The following is a 14,400-nucleotide window of genomic DNA, read 5'->3' as shown; positions in this document are numbered from 1 at the left end:
ATTTCCAGGATTTTGATGTAACGTCGGTGCTAGGATATGTATGCTTGCTAGCAGTCAATCAAGAAAAATGTTAATTGTCTAGAGCTAGGAGGTCTCCCGGTTCAAGTCCTTTCTGTTTGACAAATTTTGTTACAGTTCTGTTGCAGCAGATTAATTTCATACAATCAAAACTGTTTTTCTTGATTACCTGCCCATCTGACCTGGGATGGGAACAGATGATCTGACTGTAAATTGTCTTAATTTTATTAGTTTTTCCCATTGCATGTTGATATACAGGCTCTTAAACGCCAAAATTAATTAGGCTCTACTACTGCTCCCATTAAAAATCTCCTTTTGTTCATGTTTCTTAAGGATTATTATGGCAGTGTCATAAATGCATATTTAGTTTCAGGGATTTATCCACTTTATTCTTCCAAACAAAATAATTGAGTGGAAAATAATTTGGGAAATTAAAAGCAGAGTAAAATATGTATTGGCCTAGGGCTGACCAAGAAAACCCCAAACAACCAGAATGTGAGAAATTATCAAAAAAATGTTGAGAACAAAATGAAAACAATAATTATGACACTGTATAAATCCATGTCTGTTGCATTCTGAGTAGTACACACAAATTCAAATTTTAAAAGTACTGGGAAGAGCCATGAGAGTGTCTAGAGTCTTCCATGCAAGGAAAGATTCAATAGAAAAGAGCTTTTCAGCTTGGGACAGTGAGTGCAATGTAGTAAAGCAAAATACAAGTTTATAAGTACCTTGATAAGAGATGTGGCAGCTTTAATGCTTTTCAGCCAGTAGAGATCTTAAGAAAAAACTTTACACTAGGTGCACACGTGTGTGTGTATGGGTACATACAAAGCAATGGAAGTTCAAGATAACATCTTACCAAACCAGAACAATATATCTTATTGATTGTCAAGGTAATACCAAGATGAGAATATTTAGTTGTTTTTTGTAAAAGAGGGGGAAAAAATTGCAGCTGTGATGTGAAGGTCCTTGTAACGTTATCCTACACACTGCTTATTTACACTCAATCCTAAGTCCTCCATGTGCCCATCTATGTGACCTTTGGGTTGTTGAGGGAACTGACAGCATCACTGTAGCCTGGTTTCTGATCTGGTGTGCCGTGGAGCTGGGCCTGGTGTTTGCACATGCCCTTTTCTTAGCACAAGAGAAAAAATAAAAGCTTAGCACAAGAGAAAAATAAAGTTCAGGAAGATTTTACTGAGGGTTATTTAATTGCCTCAGGGATGAAGCCTGCTGTCCCCAAGATAGGAGCTGCCTCTGGAAAGGATTATTTGCAACATCTTGTAACACAAGGAATGAAAGGTCTTCATTTGAAATTATCTAGTGTCCACATTAAAATAAGAAGCAAGAGGTGGGTTTTTTGCAGTCTGGTGGATCAAGCTTCACAAGTGGTTGGCAGAGGAAATTGTGGAGGTCAGAGGTGCAGGACCAAAAATGCAGCATTTTTAAGTCTCTGGACACCGGCGCGGGTGGGCAATAAGGGTACAACTCTGTTTTAGGAAATCCTTAAGTTGTTGATTGTCCCTAAGGTTACTCCAGGATGTTCTGGATGATAAACTGACAGCTTGGTGGTTTTATGGCCTCACCTTCTGTGGTGTGATCCCTCACCTTCTCGTGTTTGTTTGAAGCTCGTGAAAGCCCCACGTGGCTCAGCAGTGCCCAGAGCCGCCCTGCAGCCTGGTGAAGGGCTCCGGGTTCTCCGCAGCAGCGCGTCTCTGTGGGCACCGCTTACTGACAGGCTTTTTTCTTTTTTTCCCTGCTGGGTGATATGTGATGCAGAAAAGCATCAAGTGTGTCTGTGGGTTCTTGCAGTTTTATTATTGTTTAGTGTTTTATTCCACTGTATTAGCAGCAGTAATTTCTTAGTGTTTTTTAGGCTGGTTGGGTGCAAACTATTGTTTGTATTTAATTGTGGTCTAAGTTGGAAATCTTTTTGTGACATTAAAATTAATGGGAGTTTTGTGTGCTTATTGTGTGTTCATTGTTTTAACAGGAGGCAAACAGATGCTTAAAATGAAGAGACTGGTTGGGGATGAGTGTCTGAACACTGACTTACAAATACAACACAATTAATTCTATAACCAAATAATTATATGACAGTAAGAAGAAAAGAGAGGGAAAGAGGGAAGCAAGCAACTTTTTGGGTAGAACTGTCTTTCAGTATTTGGCAGTAGTGCAATCAGATAGTTTCAAGCATTTAATTTATAAGTAGTTTATAATTGAAAATCCATTAACCACATGTAGGTGTTGCAAAGTTAACAACATAGGGCTAGAATTGTTGTCAGAATTTAGTCTAGTTTCTTGTTATGAAATCTGACCATTTTAGTTTACAGATTTTTTTTTTTTTTTAAGCAAAATCTTTTAGTTAAACACCCTTTAACAGTTACAATTAGGAAGCACGTCTCTGAGACTTTGTTATCCATATCTACGTTCTTACCTACATGCTGCATGTATTTCCTAAATCACTTATTTGTGGTATTTTCCACTCTGCTCCTTGTTAGACTAGTGGTAGTATTGGCTTATTTTAAAGAATGTTAGTTGACTGCCAGGTATTGCTGGTTTGCTAACATCTTTGGAAAATTTACGTCTAAAATACTTTGTATTAACTTTTTAATATATATTAGCCCCTTTTGGTTAGTTGACTCATCTTAAATACAGTTTCTGCCACTCACTTTTGGGGGTCTCACATGTCACAACTTCTGCCATTTTCTCCTGGTGGTTACAGCAGGTGTTTTTCTTTTTGTCTTTTAAAATACATGTATTTTAAAGATATTTTACCCTCTTTTTAATAATTTGAGGATGCATCTTTCCTGTCCACCTAACGTCATATGTCTTGTTGGTTTGCTTGCTCCCTAGATGGTGTCTCAGCTTGAAACACAAATAGCTAAATTGACTGAAGCTTTGGAAAATCAGACCAGATTGTACCAAGAAGCTCTGAAGAGGAGCAGAAAAGCAGAAAAATGTTCTGAGACTTTCCAGGATCAACTGAAACAATTGGAAGATGAATTACTGTCTGTAGATCTGATACAAGATGGTTTGAAGCTTGAGAAACAAAAAGTAGTTGCATGCATTGTTTTCTTTCATGTAAAAGTCACTAAAGACAGAGATACAGCTAATCGTATTGCATTGACCAGCTGCAGTATTATTCACAGTACTGCAAATAATGCGAATTAGCAAAATCAGGCATCCTGTAGGGAGCAGTAATATCTTTGCTCAAAGATTTTACTTGGAAAAAGTAGCTAAGCTTTTGAGTTCAAAGCCCATTTAATGTAAAAAAAAAAAAATTCCCAACAAAGCAAACAAACACAAAGCAAAAAAAAAAAAAAACCACCAACCAAAAAAAAAACCAAACCCAAGCCAAACAAAAAAAGCAACCAACAAAACACCCAAACAAAACCGAAACAAAACCCCAAACCAACAGAAAAGCCCCAACAGATGGAAAGAAGTCTCTGTAGAATGAATCATAAAATCATAGAATGTCCTGAGTTGGAAGGGACCCACAAGGATCATTGAGTCCAACTCCCATCCCTGCATATGACAACCCCACAGTTCACACCATGTGTCTGAGGGGGCTGTCCAGTTTCTTCTTGAACACTGTCACGGTTGGGGCTGTGACACCTCCATGGGGAGCCTGTTCCAGTGCTCCACCACCCTCTGGGGGAAGAACCTTTTCCTAATGTCCAACCTGTAAATAGGTCCTTCCAGGATTCTCTAATCTCAAAGTTTTCTCTCATCTCTTCATCTTCCTCTAATATACCATGTGATCTGCAGTCTCTCAAGATCTTGCAGTCCTTGATTCTTTTATATCCTTAGACCATCAAGGCTACCGTGATTATTTTTTTAATTAGTTATATGAATGAACACACTGTTGGCCTACAACACATCCATATACTAAGAGTTTGAAAAATGATTTAGTACCCGGAAATCTAAACCAGCCATCCAATACAGCTAAGAATAGTGGAGTTGTAGCATGTTACCAGGCTAAGATCAATGGTTAGGAAATTGAATTTGCAAAGAATCAAAAATTTGGTTATGTCTGTTTTGCATTAGTTTATGGCCCAATAACTTTTATGAAAGAGGCATCCACTGCATTGGGAGCAAACCAGAAAATGGAACTGTTCCTTCTCCTCTGCTTCCTCTGTGAAGAACACATGGCCCTAGTTTAATTTCTCTATATATTTTTCTGAAATAAAGGGATTGTTGTTGTCTGTGGTGTTTTGTTGTTTTTATTTTTTTCTCTCTTAATCAACAACTTCAGTGCTTGCTGCTGCTGTTTTTAACTTTTTGAGCTAGAAGCATCATGGAACAAAAAGATTCTTGCAGTATTTTATCATCTTGGGCTCAAGCAACAGTTATTGAACTGTTTTGTTTGTTTGTTTTCCTTTTTCTTTTCTTTGTTGTTTCTTTGCAAAGATTATGACCTACAACAGAAGTAAGAGAAAACAAAGGCAAACCTGGTTCTTAGTGAGAAGGAGAGCTTTGGATTTTGGAAGCGGCTAATTGAGACCAGGGAACTAATGCAATTTTTAAAGAGCTAGCAGGGCACGACAAAAGAAGGAAAAAACAGATAAATAATATTTGGTATCTGTATGTGTTTGCATCAGTAAACCAGATGGAGATGCAATTAAAATAATCTTTAAAACAACTTGTGAACCAATAACTGTTATTTCTAAACTGTTCCAAAGAAGGGTAAAATACTGACTGTTAACATTCCTGCAGGCTACATCAGATCTCACCCACGGCATCCCTGGTACCAATTCTGTTTGTTTCAGAGCTCACAGCAGTGGGCAATCACAGCTAACCACAACTAATTACAAATTAGTTGGGACGTAGTTGTCGTTTCTCACTTCTCCCTGCCAATGTGTGGTTGTGTGAAGCAGCAGACACACGTACCTGGTGCTCTTCTTACTGCTGAGGAGAAAAAAAATCTGGTCTTACTAAGAAGATAAATACTGTAGATCCAGGGATGTATGAGCAGGATAAATGTTGACTAAAAAGGGACAAATGAAGAATTTGCAATTGTGTCAGGACTGTGTACTATAAACACACCCTTTCAGTACATTATTTCTTGTGAATGGTGGACTCAGCTATGCGTAATTTGTTGTCAGTAGAGGGGGAATTGTCTTTAAATTGTACTTCAGGACTTTTAATGAAGTTTTATTATTCTTTTACCCACTTTACCGCATCTTATCTTAGTATCTGAAATTTCTGGAGCAACTTAATGAGAAGATGAAGCTGGATAACCTAGCAACAGAGGTTGGATTTGATATGAACCTGGATGCGATTCTAGCTCGGGTAGAGCAGTTGGTGAAACTGGAAGGTGATGCAGTGATTGAGAACAAGACTGTGGCCTATAGCCTAAGAAGGAAGGTAGGCAAAAAAGACATACTGTTTGTTTCAAAGATAAACATTGTTATGGCTGTATTTCTATAGTGGCTTGCTAGAGGCAGCAGATTGGAGCTTTTTGTATGTACAAGGAATTTCAAAGGTTTCCATTACATAAAAAAGTAGTAAACATTTGCAAACAGACTGCATGTTAAAACAACTCAAACCACCAGTCAGGTAAACATATGATACTGCTTTTCAAAACTTCTTCAATAAATGTATGAGTTATGCATGTTTATATGTTTGTATATGTCTACTTTTTAATACACATTTGTCATACTTCTGTGAACAAGTACTGCTGATATGTAAATCTAAATGGATCTGCTGGAAAGTGGGGCATCTTACACAAATTTCTCTAGAAACAAGTAGGATGCCAGTTGTACTTCACCAAGAATTTCAACGTTTCCAAAAAGAACTGTGCTGCTTTAGGAGCAAATCTGTTCAAATTTGGTCAGGCACCCCTCCATCATCCTGTTATGACAGAGTGAAATCTTCTCATTTTAGACTTACCAGTATGGTTTAGAGCCTAGAATTAGATCTGTTTAAGGTTCAAAACAATGGTGTATTTTTTTCTGGAAGCAACTGCCTCTCTAGCAAGAGTATAGTATGTACGCTGGTACTCCTCAGATGTTCCAGAGTAAAGCCTGGCAACTCAGCCCAGGTAAATAGAAAAGAGGTGGCTCCCTGAGTGCCAAAATTAAAAAACTAAGCTGCTGGACCTTGTATTGGAGCAGCGGATGAAAGCTTTCTTATTTCTATATGTTGATTTTCCTTCTTGCACGCTAGCCTTAATTAACTTCTTAAAGATGGAAATGTCTTTTACTACCACCATTGAAACCACTGTCTCCTTAATGAGTCTCTCTTACCTCTTGCATTTGACTGGCGTCTTGTACTTCAGACAATCTCCGATAGTTAGCGCAACTATTTATGTTCCAGTAAGGTGCAGTCTTTGTGTAAATTCATCCTAATAGGTAGTGCACAAATTCAGGGATGGAGAAGCACAACAAATTGGTGATATAAAATGTACCAAGTTAGTGTATATATGTTTATGCTGCTTTACAGAGTTTTCAAGAGAGGAGTAGGACTTCAAGTTAAACTTAGAACATGGCGATTAAGTTTGAAAACCAATCTGTGTAGTACCATTGTCTTTCACATATGTTTTATTCAAATATCCTTGTGTTTGGAAAACTAGTTGAAGACTCAGAAAGAAAAACTTGAAAGCAAAGAGCTACACATGAACCTTCTGCGGCAGAAAATAACCCAGCTGGAAGAAGAGAAACAAGTAAGGACCGCCTTAGCTGTGGAGAGGGATGAGGCCAATCTCACTGTCAGAAAGTTACATAAGATGATAGAGAGGTTACAGAAGCAGCTTGATCTGGCAAAGGAAACGAATACTGATCTCAAAGCCAAGCTGTCTGAAACCAATGAACTTAAGGTGAGTTAAAAGGTTTTATTTGTGCTTCTATCCATTTTCCTATTCCAGGTGGATACAGCTGGAGTTCATTTACAATAAATGTGTTCACGGAGAATGGCTGAAATCCATCTAGGTGGGTAAAGCAAGTATAATATTACAGTTTTTGGGTATTTTGCAATTTGTCTTATTTGCAATTTATAGTATCTGTAAAGCTTAATGTAAATTTTCAGGCTAGTGTAAGAAAAATACAGTACATGTATCCCTTTCTTTACTGTTAATATGGTTGTAATTTTATATTTTCTCATACGTTGCTCACAGAAGACCTGTTTTGATAGGTATGGGGGGGAAAAAGTGGAGTTTTTTTTCAGTGCAAAACAGGCAAGACGCTAAATTTTAATTGTTCCCCTGCTTTATTACATTGCAGCAGTAATAAATTCCCTGCTTTAAATCAGGTGAATTTGAATAGTTTGCAGTCATTGATAGCTTGCCAACACTGGAAGAAAGGAAGATGGATTTTATGTGGGTTTGTGTCTTGTGGCTGATAGAGGGAAATAGATAAGCAGGTGCATGTTCCAACAGAATGGTTTTTACCAGGAAAACATTTGGCAATACTTTTTCATACCATTTTTCCAGGGACTAGCAAAGAGTGAACTATCACTGAGGTTTTTTGTCTGTCCAGTTACGTTTTGTCACAAAGCCTATAGAGAATTTGTGGTCTTTGAAACAAAAATATTTTTGTTAATTGAGTTTAAATTGGCCAGACTCCTTTAATAACTTTTAAGTTCACATGTACATGTGATTTCATCAAGAACCCATAAGAAACCACATTGAAGTGCTTATTTGTGATTACTCCTGATATTTTTTTTTATTGGTTCAAGTTAGATGAAAAAGTGTGACATATTTAACATTACTTTATGTTATTGCAGATCAAAACTTTGGAGCAGAGCAGAACAATAGAAGAACTCAGTAAGTCTCAAGGCAAATTGGAAAGAATGAAAGAAAAAACTGAGGAACAACTTACCTGTGTCAAATCAGAACTTCTTTTAAAGGAGCGTAAAGCTACTGAAGATAAAGAAAAAGCCAAAAATATGTTAGAAGCAGTTACTAGCGAGATAAAGGTGCTTAAAACAACCCTTGCAGAATTAGCAAAAAGAGAGAGACAGGTAAGTGTATAGGTATTTGACAAGTGCTAGCTATCACTTAGAATATAAGAACGTAGTATAGATGGAACACCTGTCCAGCTGTGCTGAAAACTTTTGTGAACATTATTAAACAAGGAAATTTTAGCTCACACTTGTGATTCTGAGAGGCAAAGCTTTTCTTCAAGTTATATATGCAAGAGCATGCATGCTAAATACAGGCATTATTTTCTTTGTTCATCGCAAAATATTATATCACTCTTTGGAGAAGTAGAAAAATGCATTTAAAATCCTAGTATTTTTTTTTAGGACTGTTTTGTTTTATAATGAATGTTAGAAATTTGGCAGGAATATTTAATTTCTTCATATGTCTCATGAAGAAACAAAGCATCCTGTACACAGAAGAAGGTGTGATTAATATTCAGGAAATTAATCCATGGAGTCATATATTAGGTACTTACTAAAACCACACAGATGTTGAATTTTTACTGCCTGAACCCAAGACATTTCAAGCCACTTAAATACTGTTGCAGTATTCTTGGCCAAATTTGAAGAACATGGGAAAAGTGGGCTACAAAGTGCAGAATGCTCAAGCACAGGATAATACTAATTATCATGCTTTCTGTGACAGTGAAAGAAAAATGTCAACTTGCAATTCACCAGCATCTGCAATCATCTGCATCACAGGAACATTTCAAATACATTTTGAGAATATGAGAATTGCCAGCAATATTCAAAGCATACTCTCCTGTATCTTAACAGTTACTTAACTAAAATCTTACTTAAAAAAGGTTACAGTTGCTAAATTGGAGAGTTTGTTCTAAACTCTGTCTCTCACAATTAACATGTGAGTTTTTTTCTGACTTCTCCTAAACCATTATGCAAGAATTCCTTGCTTATCCCCAACCCTGCTTGGACTTGCTTGTTCTTCCTTCTCAGGGAAGCTAAACAAGACCAGATTTCTCTCACTCTCTGTAAAAGGTAGTGAATACAGATGTTAAATACTTCTCTCAGCATGTATGTATATATTTAATCTGAATATAAGCACAGCTGTGTCATCTCGGTGTGTACGCATGTTAAGAAAACTACTAGAAACTGAAATTGCTTTTACCCGATAGAGTTGTTGATGTGGCCAGGTTGACCGCTTGTACTGGCATTTGTGTGTTTTTTTCAGGTATTCTCTGCTTTCCATGGATATCACTATGTGTCATGTTAAATAACGTTGTAATATTGTGGGGCTATTTTCCATGCTGTAAAAATTAAGATTATGCAGAACTGAACCACTGCCAACTGGTTAAGACATTGATTTGTCTTGTGATCATAAGAAAGTCAGAACAAAGCCAAGCGAAGTCAGAAATTAAGATTGGATCGAAATGATTTTAAATTAACTCATAACTGGGATGTAACACAGTGTTTCTGGTTGTTCTTTGCTCTTTAGACTAATAATTCCTATTAAGTTGAAGAAGGAAAATTTATCTTTGGCATTTCTGTGTTTGTTTTTGTTGTTTGCTTTTGTTGTTGTTGTGGGTTTTGTTTGTTTGTTTGCTTGTTTTTTTGTGAGAATGCCCAGAATCAAAGCATGTGAGTAGGTACAAGTGAAACCCTGTCAGCAGGGTGGCAATAACACTGCTAGTCTGCTTTAGGATTGACAATTGGCTCTGGTGGCTGCAGCAAATAACAGCAAAGTGTGCATGTTCTTTCATAGATATATAAAACCATTTTAAAAAATGGTGTTCAAAGCATTATTAAATCATACTGCAGAATGAAAACCACAGATATGTGAAGCTACACATGAAGAGTCAAAAAAGTATAGATTAGAATGGATATATAGTGGGGAAATTAGTGGGTTATACTGACATTTTACGAGAGTAAGTTTACAGAAATCCTTACTGGATTTCCACTGTCTGTGGGGTAAACTGAAAACCTTCCTGGCTTCATCTATCGTTATTGCATATTTCTAAATACAAATAAATAACAGCACAGCCGACATTCAATTCAATAAGACCAAACAGTATGCATAATGACTGATGACAAGAGGATGTTCACAGGGACTGGTGACATCAGCATATGACCACTGCAGTCAACTACAGATTAAAAACGGATTATATTTTATTTTTATATCAATTTAACTCAAGTCCTTATTTGCAGTAGTACTTGGAGTAAGAATATACATGTCTATAATTTGGTTAAGTTTTTGATGGTTTTGTTATAAGGATTTTTTGTTAGTTTCCCCACCCCCATCTTTTTTTTCCTATTGGAATAAAAGCCTTCTATTTTCCTATAAGTACAGCATGAAAACAAACTGTAGTGTCTGTTGTTTTGCTTCTGCTCCCCTCTCCTCTAAAGAGTGTCCAGTGTGTATCGCCTGTTGCTTTTGTTGGGAGGTTTTAAATTCAGATTGATGTCCTGTGGTGAGGCATTTTTGTATCCAAGATGGTTCTCTTTGCCAGTTTTTGTTGTCAGCCCTTTTTCTGCACTTTCACTGAACTGCAGTTTTGTTTGCACTGTACTTTATATGCCACAATAGAATAGTCAGAAAAGTTGTTTCCTGTCTAAGTGTTATTCCATTGAAGTGGAAAAAAAATTCTCAGTTTAGAATTCACATAAATGAATGGCCTAAAGGATTTCTTTAAGGGCTCTGTGTGCTTTCCAGTTTAAGTTATTCGCTGATGGAAGTTATTGAATTCTTAATATATTTATCATCCATTCAGTATAGCCATGGCCTGCTTTTCCCATCAGAAATAAAGAGTGGGATGATTGTGTATACATTTTAATTTGTATGTATTCCCTCTGGCAAAATCATGCCAGATCAGTAATCTGGGTCAGTGCATCTAATTTAATTTGATTGCATTTGATACATGGTTGTAGCGCAATTGGGTTTGCTGACAGTTGCTGTAATTGAGTTGGAACAGCTTGCAATAGCAAAGGTATGAGAGCAAGAAATTTGGTGCAAAGGACAGAACCTAATGTGCTCCCAGGGGATCAGGTGGCTTTGCTGCATAGATGTCTTTCAGGGGTTTAATTCAGCAAAGACTGATTTTTGCAGAGGGCTGCCTTGATCTTTTAACATGAAGTCTGTATGGGAACAAATTCCAGCTCTGCTGGCTGCTCGTTCTGTCTCTGATCCAGATGTTTAAAAAAATCTTCAGCTTCTGCTAAATTCTACTTGTCTAGCACGCTACCAGAGCCCCACATCAGTGACCTCCTCACTTGGTGCTGAGGAGAATATATGGGAACTTGGAGGTTTTTGGTTTACATTGTTCCAATGTTTCATCCAACACACTGCCCAGCCTTCATAAGACAGATAGCTGGGACTGAATTCTCAAATCCTTCTGCCCTATGCTGTCTTGCTTTCCTTATTTGTTTTTCTGGACTGATGGCAGCTCCTTAGGGTTTGTGCTGGGATGAAAAAAAACTGTCTTTGGCATAGTCTTGGAACTGAGACCTTGTTTTCAGGGTTTTTGAAGCTTGCCTCACAACTACTTAAGAGTTCTGCACAGTATCCTTGGGGTTGCACACATATTTCTGGGGTGCTTTTATCTCTGTTTCAGGAGTGCACTTATCTCCTCCTTACCATTAACTGTCAGCATGATTGGTGGAGTGAGGGTGCTGCTACACCAGAGCACGAGTCTGGCTTCTTGATGGTTTTGGTGTATCTTTGACATTTTGAGTCTCTGTCATGCGTGGAATGGGGATGTTGTTGTTCAAATAAATAGCAAGACAAGCATATTTCCTCAAATAAGAACATTTTATTATTTTAATTGTATGCTGATGATTAGGAGTATTAAGGCATTAGTCATCTGGGCTGTGTAATGTGTTGTCCATTGAAGAGGCATCGAACTTTGATTTATAATGATCCATATTGTGAGTTAAGAAGAGTAAATCGGCATTCATGTTCATCTGATCTCAAGATTTTAATCTAGTTGCTGGTGGGGTCACTAGTGATGATAGTTTCTTGTGAATGTCTGTTCACTTGGAGCTGCAGAGAGAAAGCTGGTTTCTCTAATTACTTTGCCAGATACCCTTATTATGATGTGTTTTCAGCAACTACTCACAGAAGAAAAATGAGCATTTCCCAGACTGCATCTTGAATTTTGGCTGCATCCTAGTTCCCAGTCAAAGACATATCGAAGGATGTGCTGAACCTCCACCTGTTTTCTAGCTTCCTCCTTTCTGCTGTGGTTGCCACAAGAAAGTGCAGGGTGGAGGGGGGTGGTGACAGGTCAGGAGGTTGAGGTCAGCACCAGCACCTTGCCCTGTGTGGTGTACCCACCAGAGTTTCCAGTTGTTTGTGTAGACTGTAGTCATGTAGGTCAAGTACAACTCTTCTTCCTCTCTTTTCCTCGGTTTTCACTGTTGAGTCAGCAAGGAAGACATGCTTTTGAAGGATGCTAAAGAATACTCGAAACTGTGGTTTCTGTTCCAAGATCCTTAGCACTTCAGCTGTTTACTTGTTTTCTTGTTTGAGTTACACCCCAAAAGGTTGTTTCCATCCTTTGCAGCTCTCTGTATTGAGGAACAGCATAAATCTCTATATTTTGTGCTGCTAATACAAATACTTGTGTTTGTCTGTATGCATATTTGTATATGTTTCTCCAGGCATCTCCTTTGCTTGGTATTTGATTTATTAGTAATTCCTTTCTGCTTCTTCATGCAGCTGGCAGACTTCCGAGAGGTGGTCTCGCAGATGCTTGGCCTTGACATTGCCAGCCTGGCTCTTCCCGACTATGAAATCATCACACGTCTCGAAGGGCTGATTCACTCCCATCACCACCACTACTTCCCCTGCATCTTTCTCCAAGATGTGGCAAAGGCACCAGGAGAACACTCGCAAAGAAACATGCGGCTTCTTCACTAAAATGTGCTTTTTGCAAGGAGACAGAACAAGGCAAAATATTATCGTCTGCTTCCCTACCTGCTAGACATATATAGAAAATAGATATTTAGTTCTGTTCCCTACTTTATAGATACCAACATGGGCTGATTTTTAGTGTTTCAGTAGGAAGACTAAGCTGAATGGAGAGAGTAAAGCCAGCAGCCTAGAGACAGCAAACAGAAAACCCCAGGGCAGCGTAATACTTCAGTGATAAAAATGATAGATAATATGTGAACAATGTATAGCCCTCCAGTCTCATCGCAGAGGCATTGAAGGTATGGAACACATGAGGTCAATTCACAGTTTTGGGAAGTATTTGCTAATGAATGTCAGCTTTGGTGACATTCCTTATGCTTTACCTCCGGGTGGGGTTACAAGGATGAAATAAAGTGAGGGCTGTCCTGCTGCTGTTCCTCTTGCAAAATGGGACTGCTCTCTGCATTTTTATGCATAAGGACTTTATTTCCAAGACAGCTAGAAGTTAGACAGAAGACTATCACAATTTTGGAACGAGGGATTCTTTTCTTCTGTTGTTTTCTGGAGTCTGCTCTTGTGCCAAAACAAAAAGTGATGCTTTTTCAGCAAAGGCTCTTTCACAGGCTCCAGTCATGTGCCTGCGCAGGTGCATTTGGTAAAACTGCATGTTGCCCTTGGTCACAACACCTTGAAAATTTTTCTTCTAGCTGCTGTATTCCTTGGGCAATGAATCCATAGGCCAAATAAGTGGCAGTTCTTCTGAGTTAATAAAAAGTTATTTTAAAATGCTTATCTACTACAGAAAATAGTTGAATTACTAAAGTCTTTATTTTCAGAAAAGCAATGATGAGGTGCCCAGAATCACCTTTTAATCATAAAATCTGCTTGTCTATCAACTTTTCTGAGTGTTGTTAAACTTTATGATTTTTTTAAAGGATTTTGAACAATAAATCTGTTTTAATGGCACACTTAAACATGATTCTGTGTTTTTAGTTGTCTCTTCCCCATTATATGTTTTATATGGATGTGAGAACAACAAAGATGGCTTATTCATATCTGACCATTGTGGACTTTCTACAGTATCTCAGGAAATGATAAACGCTAAACTAAAACTGAATGCACTATTTTGAGAAAAATGAGAATTTTTCAAGTAAGTCTGGTAATTCTAGTGTCTGGCTAGGGACTCAAAGCATTATATGTTGCTTTTATTTTACTTGCTTCTGAAGAATTGTTTTCAGTGAGTTGTTAGCAAAACCCACCCAAACTTTCACAAGATCAGTTATTTGAGGAGACATGGTAAACCATATATTCTTATGCTCCTGCAGATACCTGAACTAAGATATATTTCCTGTCTTGTTTCATAACGTAACATTGTTTTTGACGTAAAGTTTAATAAATGGACTAAAAGGAGAAGTTACTATTAAATTATATAGGCTTAAACTTTGGAAAGAATCACAATTTCAAAGTAAAATAAAAGACTGAAATATAAATATTTTATAGGCATGATATATTGGTTGGGAGTTTTCTAATTCTTTGTGAGGGAATACGACTAGTTTCAGCTTGTGTTTTCTGATTCTATAGACACTTGT

At 37.6% G+C, this 14,400-nt stretch overlaps 1 protein-coding gene across 4 annotated transcripts in view; it reads left to right on the top strand.

Moving 5' to 3' along the window:
• Positions 1–13,785, top strand: part of LOC102095271 (damage-control phosphatase ARMT1) — a 51,455-nt gene extending 37,670 nt beyond the window's left edge. For all 4 annotated transcript variants that reach the window (XM_065057417.1, XM_065057411.1, XM_065057412.1 and 1 more), the window contains 5 exons: positions 2,878–3,078; positions 5,218–5,391; positions 6,599–6,841; positions 7,747–7,983; positions 12,617–13,785. In XM_065057417.1, the coding sequence (XP_064913489.1) occupies positions 2,878–3,078; positions 5,218–5,391; positions 6,599–6,841; positions 7,747–7,983; positions 12,617–12,817 (1,056 nt within the window). In that variant the 3' untranslated portion in view covers positions 12,818–13,785. The remainder of the gene's footprint in view (positions 1–2,877; positions 3,079–5,217; positions 5,392–6,598; positions 6,842–7,746; positions 7,984–12,616) is intronic.
• The last annotated feature ends 615 nt before the right edge of the window (positions 13,786–14,400 follow it).

This window comes from Columba livia, chromosome 3, assembly GCF_036013475.1.
Source record: "Columba livia isolate bColLiv1 breed racing homer chromosome 3, bColLiv1.pat.W.v2, whole genome shotgun sequence".
Classification (NCBI taxonomy): domain Eukaryota; kingdom Metazoa; phylum Chordata; class Aves; order Columbiformes; family Columbidae; genus Columba; species Columba livia.
The sequence above is the reverse complement of the archived record's forward strand: the minus strand, read 5'-3'. Positions and strand labels throughout refer to the sequence as shown.